We start from the raw sequence: 19741 nt of genomic DNA, 5'->3' as shown, positions 1-19741 counted from the left end.
TAGGGTTAACACAGAAATTGTGACTTGATAAACCGAAAATGTTTAATCTTGGAAAATGTTGAATATGTTGAAAGTGGGACTTTGACGCTATATTTTCCAGCTAACAAAAAAAAAAAAAAATTATGGAGGTATAGTAGGTGAGGTATTGGCACTAAATCAGCTTGAAAACATAAGTTCAGCTTTTCAATTAATCATGTAAATTCAGATTCTCAACTTTTCATATTCGTTTTTTTTGATCATACAGTATGATATCTGTAGCATAGTCTTATAGAAAACACTTCCTGGTCAAGATGCCAAACCCAGGCTACTGATTGGCGGTCTATAGTAACGTAAGACTTACCAAACAATGTGAGATCTACACAAACATAGGAGTACAAAATAATTACGATATTTAATAATATTAAATAATACTTAACCTGTTTTTTTAGCACACATTCACCATAACATTCAAATGACAGAAAACTCTTTAAAGGTAGAGTCTGCAGGATTTTCCTTAGAAAATTCAAATGTCAACTTTTACAGGAAGGCACAATATAATAAGTATGGGCCTCTATACATGTGTGTCAGTGTCAGTGTCTGCCTCGAACCCTCTCCTCAGCCTATTTGTTGATGTTTCTGTTATATCGGGACGTTTTGGGGTGGAGAGTAGACATGGTTACCTCAGCCAATCACAGCACACCCAGAGTGCAAGTGACTTTTCGAGTTGCACAGCAAGTGGAAGGAGCTGTTCTAAGCAGCTCTGAAAGTGGATGTAGCACAGAAAAAGAAAAGATACCAAAGTGAAACGAAACGTCAAATAGTTAGAGCTTTTTCCTGAACGAGGATGAGGCATGGCTCAACTTTTACTGTCTTTTGAGAACTTGGAGAGCAGCACGCAACGATGAGCGATGTGAGTTAGCTTTCTGCTAACCAGGTATGTGTCAAAAACCCGTGATTAGCTTGTGCTAGCATGACAAGTCAGGTGCACAGCTCTCCAGCCTCTCCCAAGTAGAAAAGCGCTGCTACAGGTGGTTGCTGGGCTGGTGAGTGTGTTCACGTAGTCATGGTTGGAGGCTGTGGGTGTGTGCTGCCGCTGGCACTGAACCAAGGAAGAGGAGCCCAGTTTGAATGATGTCCTTACTAAATTTTAAATGAAATTTTTGGGGGTTGATATCAGAAAGACAGAAAGTGTCTTGCCTGTTTTCATTGAAAGTATGTTGAACCAAGTAAAACCTTGCTGGGGTTCTACAGCTTGAAATAATTTTCAAATTTCTTTTTGTTTTCTGATCCTAGCACTCCAACAGCAAAAAAAAAAAAATACTAAAAAAGAGTGATTAGCTTGTGCTAGCATGCCAAGTCAGGTACACAGCTCTTGGGTCTCTCCCATGTAGAAACACAAAGTAACAAAATTCCTGCAGACCCCACCTCTAAGGTTTGTGACCTGGGTTACAAAAGCCTAAAAAAAGAAAAAGAAAAAAAAAACAGTATCAAGACATTTCTTCCAAAAACTTGAGGGAAGTAAAGTTCTTTTTCAGATAAAGCATTCACAAAGAAATTGTTTGTGTGTCTTTCCATCCACCACTTATAAAAAGTCTTGTTAGGGTAACTTTGGTCCCTCATTTTAAAAGGTTTTGAATTAAATACAATGGTTTTAAATCATGTTTGAAGTAAAGAAAATTTTGAGGATGACAAACTGAGTTAAGTTATCTATGTTCTCAGGTGTTTACAGAGTTTGGGAACCGTTTTTGTCTCTTTCCATCCAGACATCAGACTATTTCTCAAAATGCAGTGAGGCCAAATCTTGAACAGTCTATGATCTGAGCACATTTAAGTTACAGAGCACCATGGAGACTACAATCACTGAAGCCTTAGACCATAACTATCAATCCTAAAAATCATTATCCTGCCTTTAAAGCTTGAATCTCCCCTCGGTCTGATCCTGTTATGCCATAGACCTGCCAAAGTACTTCAACAGACAATTACGAGTCCCCATTAGAGAGCAGAGCTTTGAACTTGCCCTGATGCTTTTACTAAAATGATTTATGCCTCTAAGTGTCTCAAACAGAGAATTCATTCCAGGTGTCCATAAGCTACAGATCAGTTGGAGCATAATGAGGTTCAGGCTGTAGCAGGCAGGCAGAGTGAGAGCAGCATAAAAACACACGACCACCCGATGAAGTGCCTATTGTTGACATTCACAATGGCATAAGTGCTGGACTGCCCACACAGAATCACAGTATCAAAGTAGCTGTGCATAGCTTAAGGAGCAGAGGCATGCTGAAAATGTGACAATGCTATATCTATAACAAGCAATATGTCCTTGGCTTATTTTCACACCTGGTTGTCATATGTTCAGAAACAGATAACTTTTGTTATATCAGTATATATGGATCTGCTATATTCATTCATTTAACATAGGCATAAGCAAACACTGCTCTCAACATCCAGAGTGAATATTTCTGTGTCGAAATCAAGCAACAACCTCCACTCTAAAAATATAAAGCCTGTACAGAAGTGTTAAAAACTGCACTTCTTTCAGAGTCTGGCTGCAGAAACACCAGAAATTACAAACACACCCAGCCAAATAACTGGGTTTTACAACAAAACTCAACAATTTACAGCCTGGTTCGAAAAAAAAATGGTTTGGGTCTGAAAAGCTCATTCCTCTGTCAGCACACACTGTGCCAGGGACACTTCTTTTAAATTATTATCTTGTCACCTTCAAAATTATTTAACTTATGAGTTTTGTCCATATAAGGGCATGGCTGATTTCAGGGACGGGTAACTTCCTGTAGCTGTACGCTAAGAAGCTAAAGGCCCATCTTGATAGAGCCCAATGTGTAATAATGTTTTTTTTTCTTTTGTTTCTTTTTTTTTTTTTTTCCTTTTACCTTTTTTAGGCCTTCTTTTTTATTATATTTCAGGCTCGGAGCTTTTCTTACATTATCAACACGTTGTTACATTTTGTGTTTGGTTACATTTTTCGATCACATTTTGGGTCATTGTTGCCATTTTGAATCATATTTTTTAAAATATCATTATGAACCTTTCCAAGCGTCTTATGGTTCCCACAGGACACACTGTGACACACTCAGTGGTCAGTCAGTGGAGTGCCAGTGGCCAAACAGAGTGAAAGCTTGTCCCTTTATTCTGACACGAACTCCTTAATTATAATTAATCAAATTGAACAAAAAAGGAGAACCGGAGCTGTTTCTTAGAGCCGAGTTGCTGAGAGTCACCAGAAGGGGGCAGCCCAGAGTCAAGAGTTTGTGACGACAACAAACTCAAAAACAAACATAGCGGCTATGGAGGGGGTATTGCTAATGTAGCGCTGGCATAAAAGACAAAAATGAAGGCAGCGTTGTATGAGACAGTCATCCAGGAGGCAGTTAAATAATCGTAAAAGTTCTGCCCCTTTCTGCTTCATGTCTTGCTAAAGCTGCATATAAGGAACACTGCCCCCACAGTTCCTGGTGGTACTGCTCTGATTGGTCTAAGCCAGGGGTAGGCAACCTTTTCCATGACTCGTGCCACTTTAAAATACACTCTTGCCAAGGTGCCAAGACTTACTTCTTCCGTAGAAACATTGACAGTCGATAAGAAAGCCTCCTTGCATGGTTTTCTGTGCTTGGCTATGCAGTGAGATTAGCTATTACTTCCTTCTGTTGCCTGGTTTTTTAACAGTACAGAAAGTTTTGAATGTGTTGCTTTGTTACGCATACTTTGCTAACAGTGTTTTGCCGCGATCGTGGGCTAGCAGACTGACGTCCCAAGAGATGCACTTGCAAGACAGATTTGCATACTTGTAACTTCAATCCGTTGAATCTATTATTCAAAGTTATTTGTTAAATTTTTACAAAACAACATTTGTAGTGTGCTAAATGTCTTGTTAATTTTTATAACACAATAGTTTCATTATCTTCTTGATTATTCTTTGCGTGCCAACATAAACAGCCTCATGTGCCAGCTCTGGCACCCGTGCCCTAGGTTGCCCACCCCTGGTCTAAGCTTTAAGGAAACGTGCAGAGAGATAGATAAAATGAATGCAGAGCACAGACAAAAGGCTAATTTGAGACTTTTTAATGTTTCTACTTTGAGTATGCGCTGTCGTTAAAACATTTAAGCACTTTGTCCACAAGGGGAGACTAAAATAGCCAAGAACAGAAAGTTTCTCACAGGAGCTTTAAAAACTACTTGGTTAGCTGTGTACGCTGTAAAACTGAAATCTTAGCAAGTGTTTTTGTATTATTTTTAGTAGAAAATGTCTTTTTAGACTTTATTTGAGGCACATTCCCCTGACTAGTCCAGAAAAATGCCTTATTTCAAGTTATTTAAAGACAAAAATGAGGTCTGAATTGCTTGCTACAAGCAATTCAGACCTTATTTTTGTCTTCAAATAACTTGAAACTAGACATTTTCCCAGAGTGAGTAGTTGAATGTTGCTCATTTCAAGTGTAATAAGACAATTTTACATAAAACAAGACAAAAACACTTGATAAAATGTATTTTTTTTTTGCAGTTTAATATCTAAAAAAAGATCACAAACATTCATAACTTTATTCTTTTTTTATATATAACAGACGCCTTATCAGTTTTCTACTTCTACTGTTAAAATCTAATACACATTTGTGATACATCAAAGAACGAAAGGCCTATAATTGAATATCAACTAAAGGAGTTTTAACTATTTATTTAAAAATATAATCATGGCCTGACTTTAATTGAACTTTCTTACCATATTTACACGAGTAGAGGAGCACAACACTTCTTACACTAAAGCCAAGTGAATTCAAACTTTATATCCTCACACAGCCCAACCTCTAACTTTAAAAGTTTTTAGAGGGTTAAAAAATTAATGTGTAGGTGCATATTTCTTCACATTTTTAGACACAGGGATTTTTTTCAGGATTGCATAGATCTTTGAACCTCTTCTGCAAAGCCTACAAAAATGTGCTCCACGCCAAGCTTGTGCTTTCATAATTTTTATGCCCCCAAGGCATGCAGAGCCAACAGTAAGACCATTTGATTTCCTCAGCCTGAAAGGAAGAGAGGCTCAAAGTGTGAGTGGAAAATAAGGATCAATATAACGCTGATGTAATCATTCAGCTGTAATGTTGATGAGCTGCTCATTCAATAAAGCTCCCATCCAGCTGAATGAGGAATAAATGATGATCGGGCAGGATTTTCTATAATGGAATAGCTAACTGTAAATCATGATGGAAAGCCTCTTTCCCTCTTGTGTTGTTGCCAATTTAAATCTCCCTCTCCCAGCGATGCAACTTCCGTTTCAGCACCATGTACAGCGCCGTCACTCTCATTTTTTCATAGAGAGCTTATACGGCAGCTTGAGGCGGGGAGGTAAACTTTTGGCAATACCGGGAGTGAGGGTTTATAGCGGTGTATACCACAGTGTTTGCGCGTCTTTAGCCCAATGTTTATCCCAGTCCGACGCAGCGAGAAATAAGTGCGGCCACGCAGAAGAGACGGAGGGGAGAGGCACCGAGGGAAGATAGAGGCTCCCGATATGAAATGAATATGCACAGAGACGAGTCCGTGAAGCAGATCGGTCGCTTTCAGATGCTGGGTTACTGAAGAATAATAGCGATACAGAGAGAAAGAAACGCGCGCGCGAGAGAGATCCAGGAGGAAAGGACTGCTGCACGCGGGGGGACGCAAAGGGACTCGATCTGCATGTGAGACCGCTGGTCCACCAACACCGGAGGCAAGAGATGCAGCCTGCGAGCAAGCTCCTGACTCTGATTCTCCTCATCTTCATGGGCACAGAACTCACTCAAGTAGGTTACTCATTTAACGCCATTTTCCACTTCTGGGTGAAAAAATAAAAAGATGTAACCCTGTGGTTAATTGCCTTCCGAGAGATTACCGGGTTACCTCGCATAAAATGCCCCTCTGAATTAGCCCTCTACCCGGTTTAGACAGATTAACGGGTGGGATTACATGATGTGAATACATTGTGCTTAACGGGCAGGGAGCCCCTTTCTGCTTCTCCACCACTTACAGACAGGATGCATTGCTCGATCTGTCAATTTCCTCATTAGCAAATAGCCACATTAATCTACTGCACGGTTAATCCAACACAGAGGAGTCTGTAGATTAGTCTTTAAAAAGGGCAAGTGTGAGAATCTGCCTTTCCTCTTGAATCAAAGCATCACAACCAAATGCATTGTCTCAAAGAAGGTGTTATGGGCATGCTCAGTGACCAGAGTGTGTGTGACAGACTTGCCTGTGTGTGTGTGTTTGTATGAGGGAGGGGGGGAAAGTACATCCAGTCCAGCTATGCAAAGCAACTCAACCCAGCAGTAGTAAACAACAGTTATTTCTTGCAGGGACGAGAAATTACTTCCTGCTCTCTGAAAGGCAATTTGCAGCAATACATATAATAGTTGCATTAAACTGTTGCTGTTATAAATCCTCCAGGTTGAGAGTGTGTGAGAGGGAAAGTGTGTGAAGGAGGGGGGCTGTTTTATTGCCAGGCCCTGCCAACACCATGTTGAAGAATCTGATGATTTAATTGCCCTTGCTTGAGTCATATTTCATGTTCTTCACTCTAGTGTGAATCCAATTGTGGTCGGTAATTGGAGGCTCAAAGAAAAAAACAAAAATCCAATATTCCACAGAGGTACCGTCGATAAATTAATCTCTGTTTCTTGCGTTTCTGTAATATACTCCTCTGCAAGTGACAAACTCAATAATATGTGTTGGAAAGTAGGTTGCAGCAGACCTGACTGGCCTTGATAACCCATGTGTTAGAAAAATATTGACGTAATATTGCCTTGGTGGAAATATGCTGCGATTGATTTCCTGCAAAATTACGAGGGATGTCAGGATGCTGTGGCAGAACATTGTTTATTCATGGTGCAACAGCTTGCCTTTGACGTGCACGTGTGCAGCCTAATTTGTAATTAAATCAAAGCTGGATCCTCCTTTTTACTGAAGCATCAGAATGTGCAGCCAATAATCTGAACTACGCTCTCACAGTGCAGCTGCAGAGTGCACAAAGATGCTGACACAATCGAACAATGGGGCTGTTTGCACTGATTGATGGAAGCCATCAGTCAGGAGGAAGAGGGGGCGAAGAGAGCGTGTTTCACTTTGGGTTTCATGACAGTCGGACTCTGGGCGGCGCGGGTCAGGGCCCACGTTTCAGTGACAGTCTGCGTCTGATAGACTGAGAGATGTGTGGCATCTGTTTGAAGGTAAGTCGATATTAGTCTGCTCTCTTCCAGGAGAACAGAAACACAAGAGACACTGACAGGCTCTATTTATACCCCCCTGGCTATAGAAACCAAGAGCACCACCAGGCCTCCGCACATCTCTGTTTGAACATAGATATAAAAAGTGAGAGGTGTATCTAGAAATATAGAGCCTTATCACTGCCAAATAACTCATGAGCAGAGGTGGGACAGAAAAACGACTTCATATCACAGAAACACAATGTTTGAGCCGGGCAGTTTTACATCCAAAATATATGCCAAGTATCAGTTTCACTGAAGCAATGCTTAAATAAATATCGAACCTTTTAGTTCAGAAGTGTCTGAACTTGAAATTTACTTAAAACTTCTTTTTTTTCTTGTATTTTTTGAGGTTGACCTAATTTGCCATTGAGGAAAGACAACAGATCACAGCATATGCATATTACCGTAATACTTGCTATAATCTCAGCTTCCTTTTTAAAAAGCTGGCAGTTTCTGACACACACATCCAAAATATAAAAATGTTTGTGTACATGTTATTCCAGCATATTGAAGTACAAATTTATGAATGAAGTTTGAGGAACCATTCAAGGTCAATTGTGTCACTGTTGCCTCTATCATCGTAAAAACCGAAATTTAAGCAAGTGTTTATCTTGTATTTTTGCATAAACTGTCTAATTAGACTAAATAAGAGCCATGCTCATACCAGGAAGAAAAAAAGTGCAGAAAGTTGTCTGATTTCAAAGTTACATGGAAGTCAATATGATATCACAATGAACCCCAAGTGTGTGTGCTTTTGTTACTTTAGCCATGTTTGCTTTTTGCTTGGTTTTCCATTAAGTTGTTAAGCTTTAACGAAATCGAAACTTCAGGGTAAGAAGAATTTTCGTCTTCAGCTTCTTGTATTAAAACATTATTATTATTTCAAGAAAATTGACAGAAGAAGACAAAAAATCCTGCACACTGGCCAGCTTTCAGAGAGAAAAAAACTTTGACGCAACGTTTTGATCATAGCCCTTTATCAAGCAAATGTTTGTGTTGGCTGTGTGGCACCAACCCATCGCTTCTCTGCATGTAAGAGGTTTAAAAGTTAAAATACAATTAAGACAATGTGAATTCAAAAGGAACAACTTCAAAACATGTTGTGACTGAGTACATTGATAAAAACGAGTGACTTCAGTCAGAAAGAAATACGACACAAACAATCTCAGAATATGAAAAGAGACAAAAAGAGGAACTAAAACTCATACCTGCAAGAATCGGGGGAAAAAAAAAACTTGACAAGAAATGTGATAAAAAATATTCTCTTATATCATTGGCAAATTTCAGTTTAGGGATGTCCCTATCCAATCATGTGATCAGGTATTGAGGCCATTCACGTGGTTACAGACTCAATTGAAATCGTATATCACATCCTGATTAGGATCTGATACATATACTTATTATTTTTTATTAGATCTATAATATTTCAAAACAAATGGGAAAATAAAATCTTAGTATTTGCTACTGTTATGTGGTGCTACAGATTCAGACTGTCTCAGCTTCACACAGAAACAATGCAGGTCATGACATCACTGTGTTGCAGTGACACGATTGGTTGAATACCGTAAAGTAGAACAGAACATGGCAGGAGCTTAAAGCCTGTAGGTCGATGTATCAGAGTAGAAGTACTGGAGGTGTTATTTGTGTCTTTTAACACATTGTACCAAGATATTGGGACATTGGCAGTTACTGCAGTTCTCTGAACATCACAAAACATTTGTGCAACACGAGGACAACAGGTGTTGTTCTGTAGTCGTGTTTAAAGGCTATTTCACAACACATATGTGACTTTTTGGAAGGTTAGAGGTTAAAAAAGTAAAAGAATCTCAATGAATTTTGTAAAATTGAAAATAAAATGTTATAATACTGGGCTATCGTGCCTCTCTGGATCACATGTTGCTTATTTAAAAAGAATTAGACGAGTGGGGTAATGAACTCTGGCACACCACAGGTGGTGTACAGACATAGGGATCTTACTAAAGGTTGTGGGAAAAACTCAATACAGCACTGTGTTGCAGTATATTGGAAGTCAATACTGTACCATAATGAACCCCAAGTGTGTGTGCTTTTGTTACTTCTGCCATGTTTGCTTTTTGCTTGGTTTTCCATTGAGTTGGTGAACATTAACGAAACCGAAACTTAAGTTTTATGAGAATTTCTTTTTTACCCAATACTCTGTCTCCTAGATAAAAAGACACAATTTTACCTTTTAGGACATAATTACAGTTGAAATAATGTGCTAAAAATCACAATACATGCTACACTATTGCGTAGTGTATTGCAAATAACAAAAGAATTATACACGTTATTGTGAAAAGTTGCATGTTCACCTAGTACAAATGTTACAGTATGAGATAGGTTTGTATTTCTACATGTTGTGATAGTAAGATGTCATATGAAGATATTGTATTGAGATAAAACCGTATCACAATTTGGGTAAAGTAAAATGATATATCATATTGCATCCTCACTTGTGGTAAAATTATAATCTTGAGTCATATTGACTTTTTTTTTTTTTTTTCACCGGTTATGGTATTGTATGATGTGTTGTGGTATCAAGGCTTAGTTATTGTGATAATATTACATCATGTAGTATTATTTTTCAAGTATTGTGATCACACTGCTATGGTTTAGTAGGAGGATAAAAGCATTGTGATTGTCTATCATACAGCATCATGTCATTTCTCAATCCATGGTTTGGCGTAACGTGGTGTGATGCAGTGCTGGTGGCTCAAGTATTGCAATAATATGGTTCGGTCAGGCCTTTGCTGACCTTCACCCCTACTCATGAATGAAAATATGCCTTCAATAACTCCGGCCTCGACCTCAGATCCTGAACAATACTCACTCCCTTAACGACCACATTTACCAGCTTGCTTCAGAAGTCTCGCCCAGTTTGACACCGAGCAGGCCAGCTGTGTCTTTTTTCCTCAACATCTGGCCGCGGGAGCTGGGAGACACCTGATTAGTAGTTCACTCTCCTCCTTCAATCCCTCCGCATTTATTCACCTCTATCCCCTCCACCGAAGGATTTGGCTGCTGCCTGGTGTTCACACAGAGAAGAATAGTAAGCAGCCAGAGCAGCGGCATCTGTTCCTTACCTATTGGCTGCCTCTCGGCTCCAGGCCCACCTCCTAATGCATCTCACTGACACCTGACTGAACAGATGGCGCTGCCATATCGTCCCCTTTTTGACACCATGCAACCTGCATACCTTCTTAAAAACAGGCGTCATGAAACACCCACACATGTTGAGGTGTACACGCAGACATACGACTGTGAGTTTCAGGTTTGTGGAGATTTAAACAGAAAGGTCTCCAGCAGGGTAACATTTTAAGGTTTTTTATTTAAGAAAATCAGTCCGGTGTTATGTGAGGAACTGAGACGGAGTTGAGCTGAATTGCAATATGCGTGGTGTGATTGGCAGCTGGGGTTGGAGCTATTTATTATTCAGTATGGCTGGTTAAGTGAGGAAGCAGAGAGAGAAAGAAGGCGAGCAGAAGAGGAGTAGGCGGAGACACGGTGCATTTAGTAGTTCACTTGCAGGCTGGAAATGGGATTTTTCACCACTTTGTGACCATTTATTACATTGGATATTGAGTGTGTCAGTGTGCTTCTCTGACACTGCATGAGTACAATCTAAACACCTGTTAGCGCTAATGCAACACAGCACAATAACCCAGTCTGAAGTACTGCTTTTATAAAGTTTAACGCCCCACATTTAAACGATTATGGGTCATTTCAGGTCTTCTTTTGATGATTCAATCTTTTGAGTGATTTTGTAAAGTATGCCACTAATGATTCCCTCCAGTCACATTCACACTTTTCTGTATTTGCAGTTTTTAGTCCTTGATTTTTTGAAAGTGCACCTTCAAAACAACACGACACTACACCCATTCTTCAAACAGTTACCGTGTAATTGGATCAAACCTCTCTTACACAAGCTCATTTATCCAAGGCGGCATGTCGACTGTCATAATGAATTTAGTCTTGAGTCACACAGAAGTGTTCGTCAACCCATCTGTAATGAGTGTCGTAGATTAAGCCACAGCCAGTTATTGATTCATCTGACTCAGTGAAATGAAAATCACCTCCAAGTATCTTGATAATTGATGGATTGTTTTGATGACTACCCGTGTAATTATGTACACACCATTTGCTGGATGTTGCTTGTTGATGTAAGGGTTTAATGCCATTTTGTTTCTTTTATATAATTATGATTTTAAAGAGGGGGTATGTAGCCTTTTTTTCTATGCATCATACAGTTTCTTTGGCACCCTTGTTGTATGTTTACATGATTTACAGCTCAAAATAATACCTTTTTTTTTACACTGGTGTTTTAGGAAACCTTTATTTTAGCCTCTTTTCTAAAACCTGTCATTTAAGCTACTGTCTCTTTAAGACCCCTTCCTCCATCAACCCCCCAACCTTTGATTGGCCAGCCCTCAGGAGGCATATTAGGGGTAGACCAATGGAGAGACCTTGGTGTTTGAGGCCCGCCACTCCAACTTGTCATGAACTCGTAGGGATGGGTACCTTTCACATTTGATACCTGGTACCTGGGAATCAGTACCGGTACTTAACTGTAGCAATTTTTTGGTACTTTTTGTGTTCATGTGGTAAAAAAGTATCAAATTGTTTGATAAAATATTTATATTTTTTCAATTTAACATATTTATTACTCAATATATAACCTTATAATGCTGTGTTCATGTCCAGCATGGAAAATCGCCTACTCTTCCACTCCCTCACAGTCACAAAGATGCATTTAGGTACCTAAACATGGTACCTTTTGATTCTATGTGAATCAGTACCCGGTACTTTTGACAGAATTCAGTCGGTACCAAACTCGATACCCATCCTTATGAACTCGTCCTTTTTTTACTTTCTTTAATTTTTTTTTTATAAAGAACTGGTTGTTTTGAACAGTTTAAAATAGATTCAGGGAACTTTTAAATATAAAGGGGCTTGGAAATTTACCCATGATTACTATGGGCATCCAGTATTGTTACTTTGTATCCATGTTTGAAAAATCAAAATTCACAATACCTCCTCTTTAAGTTTTTTTTTCTTCTTTTTTTTTCATCCAGACTTTTGGGAAACTTTGGAGTACTTTAACTACTTTTATAGTTTTTTAACTGCAGTTTATTTTGTAGCCCTGCAAAAAACTTGAGTGAATTTGTAACTTTGAAAAGTTGCAAACCCCTCTTTAATGCTGCACACAAACAGTCTCTGCTTGCTTTTTTAAAATTGCATCACTTGTGTTCGTGCATCAATGGCATTCCTCTTGGTTTGTTAGATACTGTTGACTCAATATTTCAGCTGCCACAAATACGACTCTGGGTCATTTTGTTTCACCTCTATTGGAAATGAATTAGAGCCAGACCTGTGAGTTTTGGGAAACAAACTTTTCATTGGAGGTGTATCATTAGAGACTGTTGTGTTACCTTGAGACTAGACCAGACCAGACTGGACTCTGTGCACAGCGGTGGGCTAACTCCCCCACGCACACACAACCCAACCCCTGGTCGATACTTCACAGCAATCTGTGGAGCCATCAGCCCTCTGAGCTCTCACCTCAAAGGTCATAAACAAGCAGGAGAGATAAGAGAGACACCAGAGAGACAGAGGGAGGGAGGGTGAGAGGGGGGTGAAATATGGATGTGGAGTGAGTGCAAACTTCACTCTCTTCTATCTTTCACTCTACCAGAGAAATGCATTATGGTGCTGACAGAAATAGCTGTGGACACACAGACTCTCTCTGCTATTCTGGGGACCTCATGTATCATGCAGTGCTGCAGTTTAGCCCATAGGCTGCAGCATTAGCCAATAAGCCTGCTGATCACTGCAGACAGGTGCATTACCAGTCATGTCTGGGAGATCTTATTCCAAACATTAAACAGATTTATGTCTTCACTCAACTCAGACTTTTCCACACGATACAGTTTTACAACCTGGAAAAACCACAGACTAAAATGTGCTTCTCACTGATGAGCTAAAAACAACATTTAGATATGTTTAGGATGCCTGAGTTAACCAGAAGGTGATAGTTGCATCTTATCTCAGTTTAGTTTAGTTTAGTTGGTCTTTATTTCATTTATGTTGACATAAAATATATGTACAATATAAAAAGAGCAGAAAGAGGAAAAAGTCTTATTACATCTGCACCTTCTCACACAAAATGTTAAATAAACCTATGACCAGAAAGCAGAAAGCAATCCACAAACTGAAGAGCAAATTTCCATCAAGCAAAAGAAAAACAGGAAAAATAAAACAATTCATTCTTATAATTGTGTACACACTGCTTGAATGCAAAGAATACAAAGCTTTTGATTATTATCAAAAATATGGAAAAACTTAAAATACCAGGTAATATTTCCTTGCACTCCCAGAGTAGGATACTGTTTGTGTTGTTTGTGTTTAAACATTTCTGATAATATCTAGTTTCCTTTGAAACTTAAAAAATTAATGAGAAGATGGAGTAATTTTTGTGTTATAGCAACATAGATAGTTATTAGTCTACTAAAACATGGTAAATAAAGACAAACCCTTGAAAAGAGGAAAACATGCACAAAAAATAAAAAATAAGAAAATAAAAAATTTCAACAAAAAAAAACAAACTGACAATAAAACAAGAATACACAATAGAAATGAAAACATATGTGCAGAAACTATAGAAAATATCTTAGTATAAATAAAGTAAGGCAAAGTATAAAATATCTTGGGAGCCCTGTTTTTTTTTTTTTGTTTTTTTTTTTCATTTTTAATAAATATTACAGTAATTTAATATATAAAATATAGAGAATTTTACAGTATATTTAAAAATAAGATAATATATGATATGCAACCCAAGGCAACTTTGTTCACATAGCATATTTCATGAACTAATAAAACTCAATACCCTTCACATATACAATTCAATCAAGGATGTAAAAAAAATTATATATATATATATATATATATATATATATATATATATATATATATATATATATATATATATATATATTTATAAAGAAATCAAAGAGGCTGGGAAACAAATGAATAAAATAAAAGATGATTGTTGACACTTTGACACTACTCAAATGCACAGCTGGATGAACTCATGAAAGTAATTTTAACTGAACATAAACAGTATATTTGTAGATTAAGTACACATTTTATCACTTAATATATCTAATAGAATATGTATCTTGTATAAAAACAAGTTGTATTAAAATATTGAGCACCAGAGTGTATATACAATGAATGATATAAAAATATATGTAGCGTAAACACAAGTTATTACAGTATAGGATCCTAAAGGTCTGCCATGGGGTTGTTGATGTAGATTAGCTTCAAGCTAGCTGTTGTAGGCTACAATGCTTCAAATTTTAACTATTTTTTATCTACTACTGTACATGGTCTCTATAAAAACCTGATATCTGTGGGATAAACACTGTAACACCTGAGGCTCCATGTTTGATACAGGTTCATTAAGAGTATTTTGTTTGCATTTAAAGGATTTTGCTCATTTTTAGAACATATTGTGGCATTTTATTGCTTTTTTTTCCTTTAATTTGTGTGTATCTTCTTACTTTTTGATGTTAGCAACGCCACAATTCGCTACAAGATGGCGCCAGAGCCACACGAATTAGCAGCTCGTGCTCATCCCAGAGCTCGAGGCAACCGGAAACCCATCAATAAAACATTTTCCAAGTCCTCGCTGTCATTGAACTGCGACACTGTGAAGAGATGTTAGTTTACTCTGACTTGTGAGCTCTGTGGTCGTGTCTTTCAGCTCTTTTCTGGTTGAAATGAAAGCCAGGGGGTAACAGAAGAAGCCCACGCATGCTTCTTGTGCTTTCATGGGGACAGAGGGGAGGAATAATTCACTGCCAGCTCTAAATAATCCCTCAGCATCAGTGTCAGGCGACCTGGGTCAGCCGCACTGCTCATTGTCATTCTCTCAGGGGACAAGCGGCAGGCAACGGGCGGCGATGTGAACGAATCAGGCGCAATCCTAGATATCACCACGAGCGGACCCCAACCTGGCTGACATCATTGCGTCTGGCGATATAGATAGATCCGTAGTACCTCCTCCTTCCTCCTCTCATCCACTTGGAGCAGCAGCCTGTGTGTGGAGTCAGTGGCACTTAATCACAGAGCGCACAGAGGCAGGAGGCGGACCGACGGGCGTGAACGAAATAGTAACTGTGAAGCGAAGAGGCAGCAGTGTGCGGGACAACGCAGACAGAGGAACTTATCCAGAGGACGCTTCCAGCTGAATCTTCACATTTTCACTCCTTTCTTTCCAAACTGGAGGAAGTGTTGCATTTTCATCTCCACCACGACCCTGTTTTCGGTCGCCTCTCTCCTCGCAGCGTCCGTCGCCACTGCTCTCTTGGAGATGTCCAAAAAACGACCAGCCGATCCGGAGTCCCCGGTGAAACAGCAAGCTGCTCTGGGCTGCACCATGCCTCGCCTCCCTTGTTTCTCACCGGAGTCTGTAGAATGAAGAAGGCTTGAAACAAAAAGAAAAGAAAAGTCCGAGCAGTCCCAAGCAGAGCAAAGATGTCGGTGCCTTTGCTGAAGATCGGCGTCGTGCTCAGCACCATGGCGATGATTACCAACTGGATGTCGCAGACCCTCCCCTCTTTGGTGGGGCTCAATACTACCAAGCTGACGGCGGCGCAGGGAGGGTACCCAGACCGGAGTACAGGAGTAAGTGCGCGCGTTTCCTGCACCTGTTTCCCTAATTTTCAGAATAATAAACCAGTAAAATACAGGACGACGTGTGTGCGCCTTTTGGTGCGTAATTGACGCGAGGAAAAAAGGTGCAAAAGAAGAGAAATCCTGCGTCTGATGCTGCTCCAGCTTCTGCGCTTTCTGTCATTTCAGCCTCCTGCACAAAGTGGAAAGTTATCAGTTGTTTTCTTGTGCTGGAAAAGTAGGATTGACATCTCAGATTTCAGTATAATCTATTTTTTTTTCTCCTCCTGGAACAGCAGGAGTCCTCATTCCTCTTCTAACAGAGAGGCGCTCAAAGCCAAGATACTGAGTCAAGATGAAGCGTTTCTTTGTTTCTCTGTCAGGCTGCTGGCACATCCTGAGCTGCTCCGGTGCCAGGATGACATGAGTGATCTGTCAAGTGGATGTCAAAGAATAAAAGTGCTAAAAATAAAATCAATTAGATGAATTTTTGAGGAATCCTCGAAGGTTTAATTCTTACATTTTTATCTGCATCCTGTGTGATAGAGCTGATTGACGAGCACAGAGGAAATCTGAGCCGTCCCAGCAGGTGCTTGATAGTGATTTTCTCTTTGTCCTGTCAGCACATCCTGTGTTAGAAAGCAGTCCTGCTGACTGACAGCCGCTGCGATTGCTCTTTTTTTTTGGTGAAGTCACCCCTCACTAACAGAATATATCAGCATTTATATTTGGCGCTGATGCAGTCCAGGATGTCTTTTCCTTTCCAGGCGCTCAGCAGGTTGGAGTTGTCACCATTATTCTTGGAAAAAAAAATCATTTTCCCTTTTTTTTTTTTCCTGACGTCATGCACGCCCCAGTTGTACTCTGAGCTTTCACACATGCAGCTCATTGAATAATGGGAGTAGCCTCAGCTGTAGGCTGGATTGGCTGATCCTCCCTTTGTGTGGGTGGGATAGCTTCCGCATACACATGGAGGGAAAACGGCGTCACCTCTCTGCCTTTTTTACCCTTTTTTTCCCTTCTACTCATCCTCTCCTTTATCTTCTTTCTCTTCAGGTGTTGCCAGCAAACCCAGAGGAGTCGTGGCAGGTGTACAGTTCAGCCCAGGATAGCGAGGGAAGGTGTGTCTGCACGGTGGTGGCGCCCCAGCAGTCCATGTGTTCACGGGATGCTCGCACCAAACAACTGAGGCAGCTGTTAGAGAAGGTAATTACTGCTTAACACCGCCTCGCCCTGACAGTCAAAGCTGCACACTTACTCAACACACAAACAACGGCGTGCACACTCATGCACATGTGTGGGTCTGCACTTATATGAGGGTTTTCAATCCCCTATCTGCCTGGCGGACCAGCATAGGAATCATGCTCTAATGAGCTCCCTGGAAACCCTACAGGCATCATGGGAGGCAGATCTACGCTCACTTTCTGTGAGCTCCTATTGTACCACACACATCCAAAGCAACAGATCTGATGATGCAACATAGCTCAATAATGACTGGCTGGAAGCTGAGGAAGCTACGTTTACAGTTGGAGAGATCATTCTGGAAACAAAGATGGAGATAATCCTCAGATAATGTAAAACAAGCTGCTGATTCACAAACGCTGTGAAATAAATCACAGAGAAACACACAAAAAGTGCCAAGTTTGAGGAGTTTCCTGACTGCAACAGTTCTGGGAAAAACCAAATGTCTTAACAGTATGCTTTTTTACACCTCCACCATGTGTGTGAGGCCTCTGACGAGTTGGCCTCATGTCAGAGTTTGTGACTCACAAACATGAGAGCGCCGAGCCAAAGCGGCACACTGAAAAATCTGTTTTCTCATTTAAGCATCAGAGTTACACATTGATTCCAACGCTCAAGTCCAATTTGTCCATCTGGCGCCTCAGGTCCAGAACATGACCCAGTCCATCCAGGTGCTGGACCAGCGAACCCAGAGGGACTTGCAGTACGTGGAGAAGATGGAGGTGCAGCTCCGTGGTCTGGAGACCAAGTTCAGGCAGGTGGAGGAGAACCACAAGCAGAACATCGCCAAGCAATACAAGGTACGGAGACAGACGACCAGCCATTAAACCAACAGCCCATTCGGTCATAGCTGCTCTGAAGCCCATTAGACACAGCCTGACCCATTGTGTGTTTGTGTGCTCCCACTGTGGACAGTTTCTGCCCAAATCCCCTCACCCCATTTCCAAAAACCCATGATCCAGTAGTCGTATTTAATCCCTCTGTCTTATTTAACCGTGATGGATACTTCAATAAACTGAGAGAGGTAGATGCAGTCATCCTGAATTTAAATAATTCATTAAAACAAGCTTTAGAGTAGGGGTCTGCCACCTTTATTTTCAAAAATAAAGATTGATGGATGGATAAAAGCCATTCAGAAGCCACAAAATCGACTGTATCTTCACAATAATCATAATAAAAATCTAGGGAATAATTTTCCAAAACAGAAGTTTTTTTGTGTTTAAAAGATTATAGATGTGATGTATTTTAGTTTTAATAATTTGCTCATTTAAAAAAGAATAAAACAAAAAAAATTGTAATGTCATTAAGTTCATAAAGTTGCGAAGTGTTTCAAAAAGTAAAATTTAAAAAATGTGCAAAAATTTGCAAAAAAAAAAAAAAAAATTTCAAAAAAATGCCAGAATATCATAAATGTGCAAAAAAATAAATAAAATAAATTAGATTAAAAAATCTAATTACAAAAAAGAAAAACTGTCCAAAAAAGTGGAGATTTGAAAAAAATTGTAGATTTGAAAAAATATAATGAAAAAATTTAAATTCCAAAAAATTGTAAAAAGTAAAAAAAAAATTGCAAAGAATTAAAAAAAAAAGAATGCTTTATTGCAAGATGCGATGTATACTTAGTTGAACAAAATGTTATGCATGATTAAATTTAGTGCCAATGTCTTTTATTATCAGTACCCTCTGTCAGAAAAACAAAAATTCTTGATTTCAACAATATTTTTATGAAGCTACAAGGAGCCACTGCAGGGGAGTCAAAGAGCCGCAGGTTGCAGACCCTTGATTTAGAGTCTTAACGTGTGCAGTAAATACCTCAGAACACACGTCTTTCATCTAATCTGAATTTTACAGTTGTAAATAAATCAGGTAGAGAAGGAAGTCCTTTAAAGCTCCAGTGGGAGATTTTAGTTGGCTATAAAACAAACTGAAAATGAACACAGAGGACTTTGAAAGACCCGCAAAGGCAAACCAGACCATCAGCAGCAAAACTAAAAAATTCAACATTATTTTCTTTAATACCTGTAAATTCTGTGGTAGGGTAGGTGTCAGTCACTTCAGAATCAAAGTCTAATTTCCCATAACCAGGTTTCGCAGTGAGTATGTTTGACTGTTAAAAGCGAACAGAAGATTTACACATCTGGAACAAAATCAGCAAAAAGGTAACGCTCCTCCCTTTGACCAGAGGGGGCGCCAAATTTGCTTCAAACAGAATCATCCTTACAGGAGCTTTAAATATCTGAACATATGAGTTATTCTAATTTTCATCATATTCATTTTTTGGTAATGACATCGCTTTTGCAAAGCCAAACTAAGTGTTTTATTTCAGTCTCTTACCAAAATGAACAGAGTTAGCAAAACTAAAGAATTATGTAGCTGGAAGGAAATTTCCGTATTTTTACAGATCGTTAAAATTCGGTTCGAGTGACTTTTTAAGATTTATTCAGGGGATCAGACATCTCAGTTTTTTTTACGACCTAGCTTTTAAACAAAGACTAAAACAAAGGATTCAGATGAGAAAAAAAAGGTAAATTTTGAAAAAAAAATAAATTTAAGATTGTCACAAAAAAGTCCTG

General features: G+C 39.3%; 1 protein-coding gene across 2 annotated transcripts in view; it reads left to right on the top strand.

Annotated features, from left to right (window-relative positions):
* Positions 1-5250: 5250 nt before the first annotated feature.
* The window catches only part of olfm1b (olfactomedin 1b), a 33471-nt gene continuing 18980 nt past the window's right edge, over positions 5251-19741 (top strand). The window contains exons 1-3 of one of the 2 annotated variants that reach the window (XM_074689927.1): positions 5251-5774; positions 16983-17132; positions 17813-17968. In XM_074689927.1, coding sequence (XP_074546028.1) covers positions 5709-5774; positions 16983-17132; positions 17813-17968 — 372 coding nt within the window. In that variant the 5' untranslated portion in view covers positions 5251-5708. Of the gene's footprint in view, positions 5775-15121; positions 15939-16982; positions 17133-17812; positions 17969-19741 lie in introns of those variants that run through there. The other variant, XM_074689926.1, reaches the window with a different exon arrangement.

This window comes from Halichoeres trimaculatus, unplaced genomic scaffold, assembly GCF_033239565.1.
Source record: "Halichoeres trimaculatus isolate MK-OKI-2021-1 unplaced genomic scaffold, fHalTri1.1 fHalTri1_scaffold_16, whole genome shotgun sequence".
Lineage (NCBI taxonomy): Eukaryota > Metazoa > Chordata > Actinopteri > Labriformes > Labridae > Halichoeres > Halichoeres trimaculatus.
The sequence above is the reverse complement of the archived record's forward strand: the minus strand, read 5'-3'. Positions and strand labels throughout refer to the sequence as shown.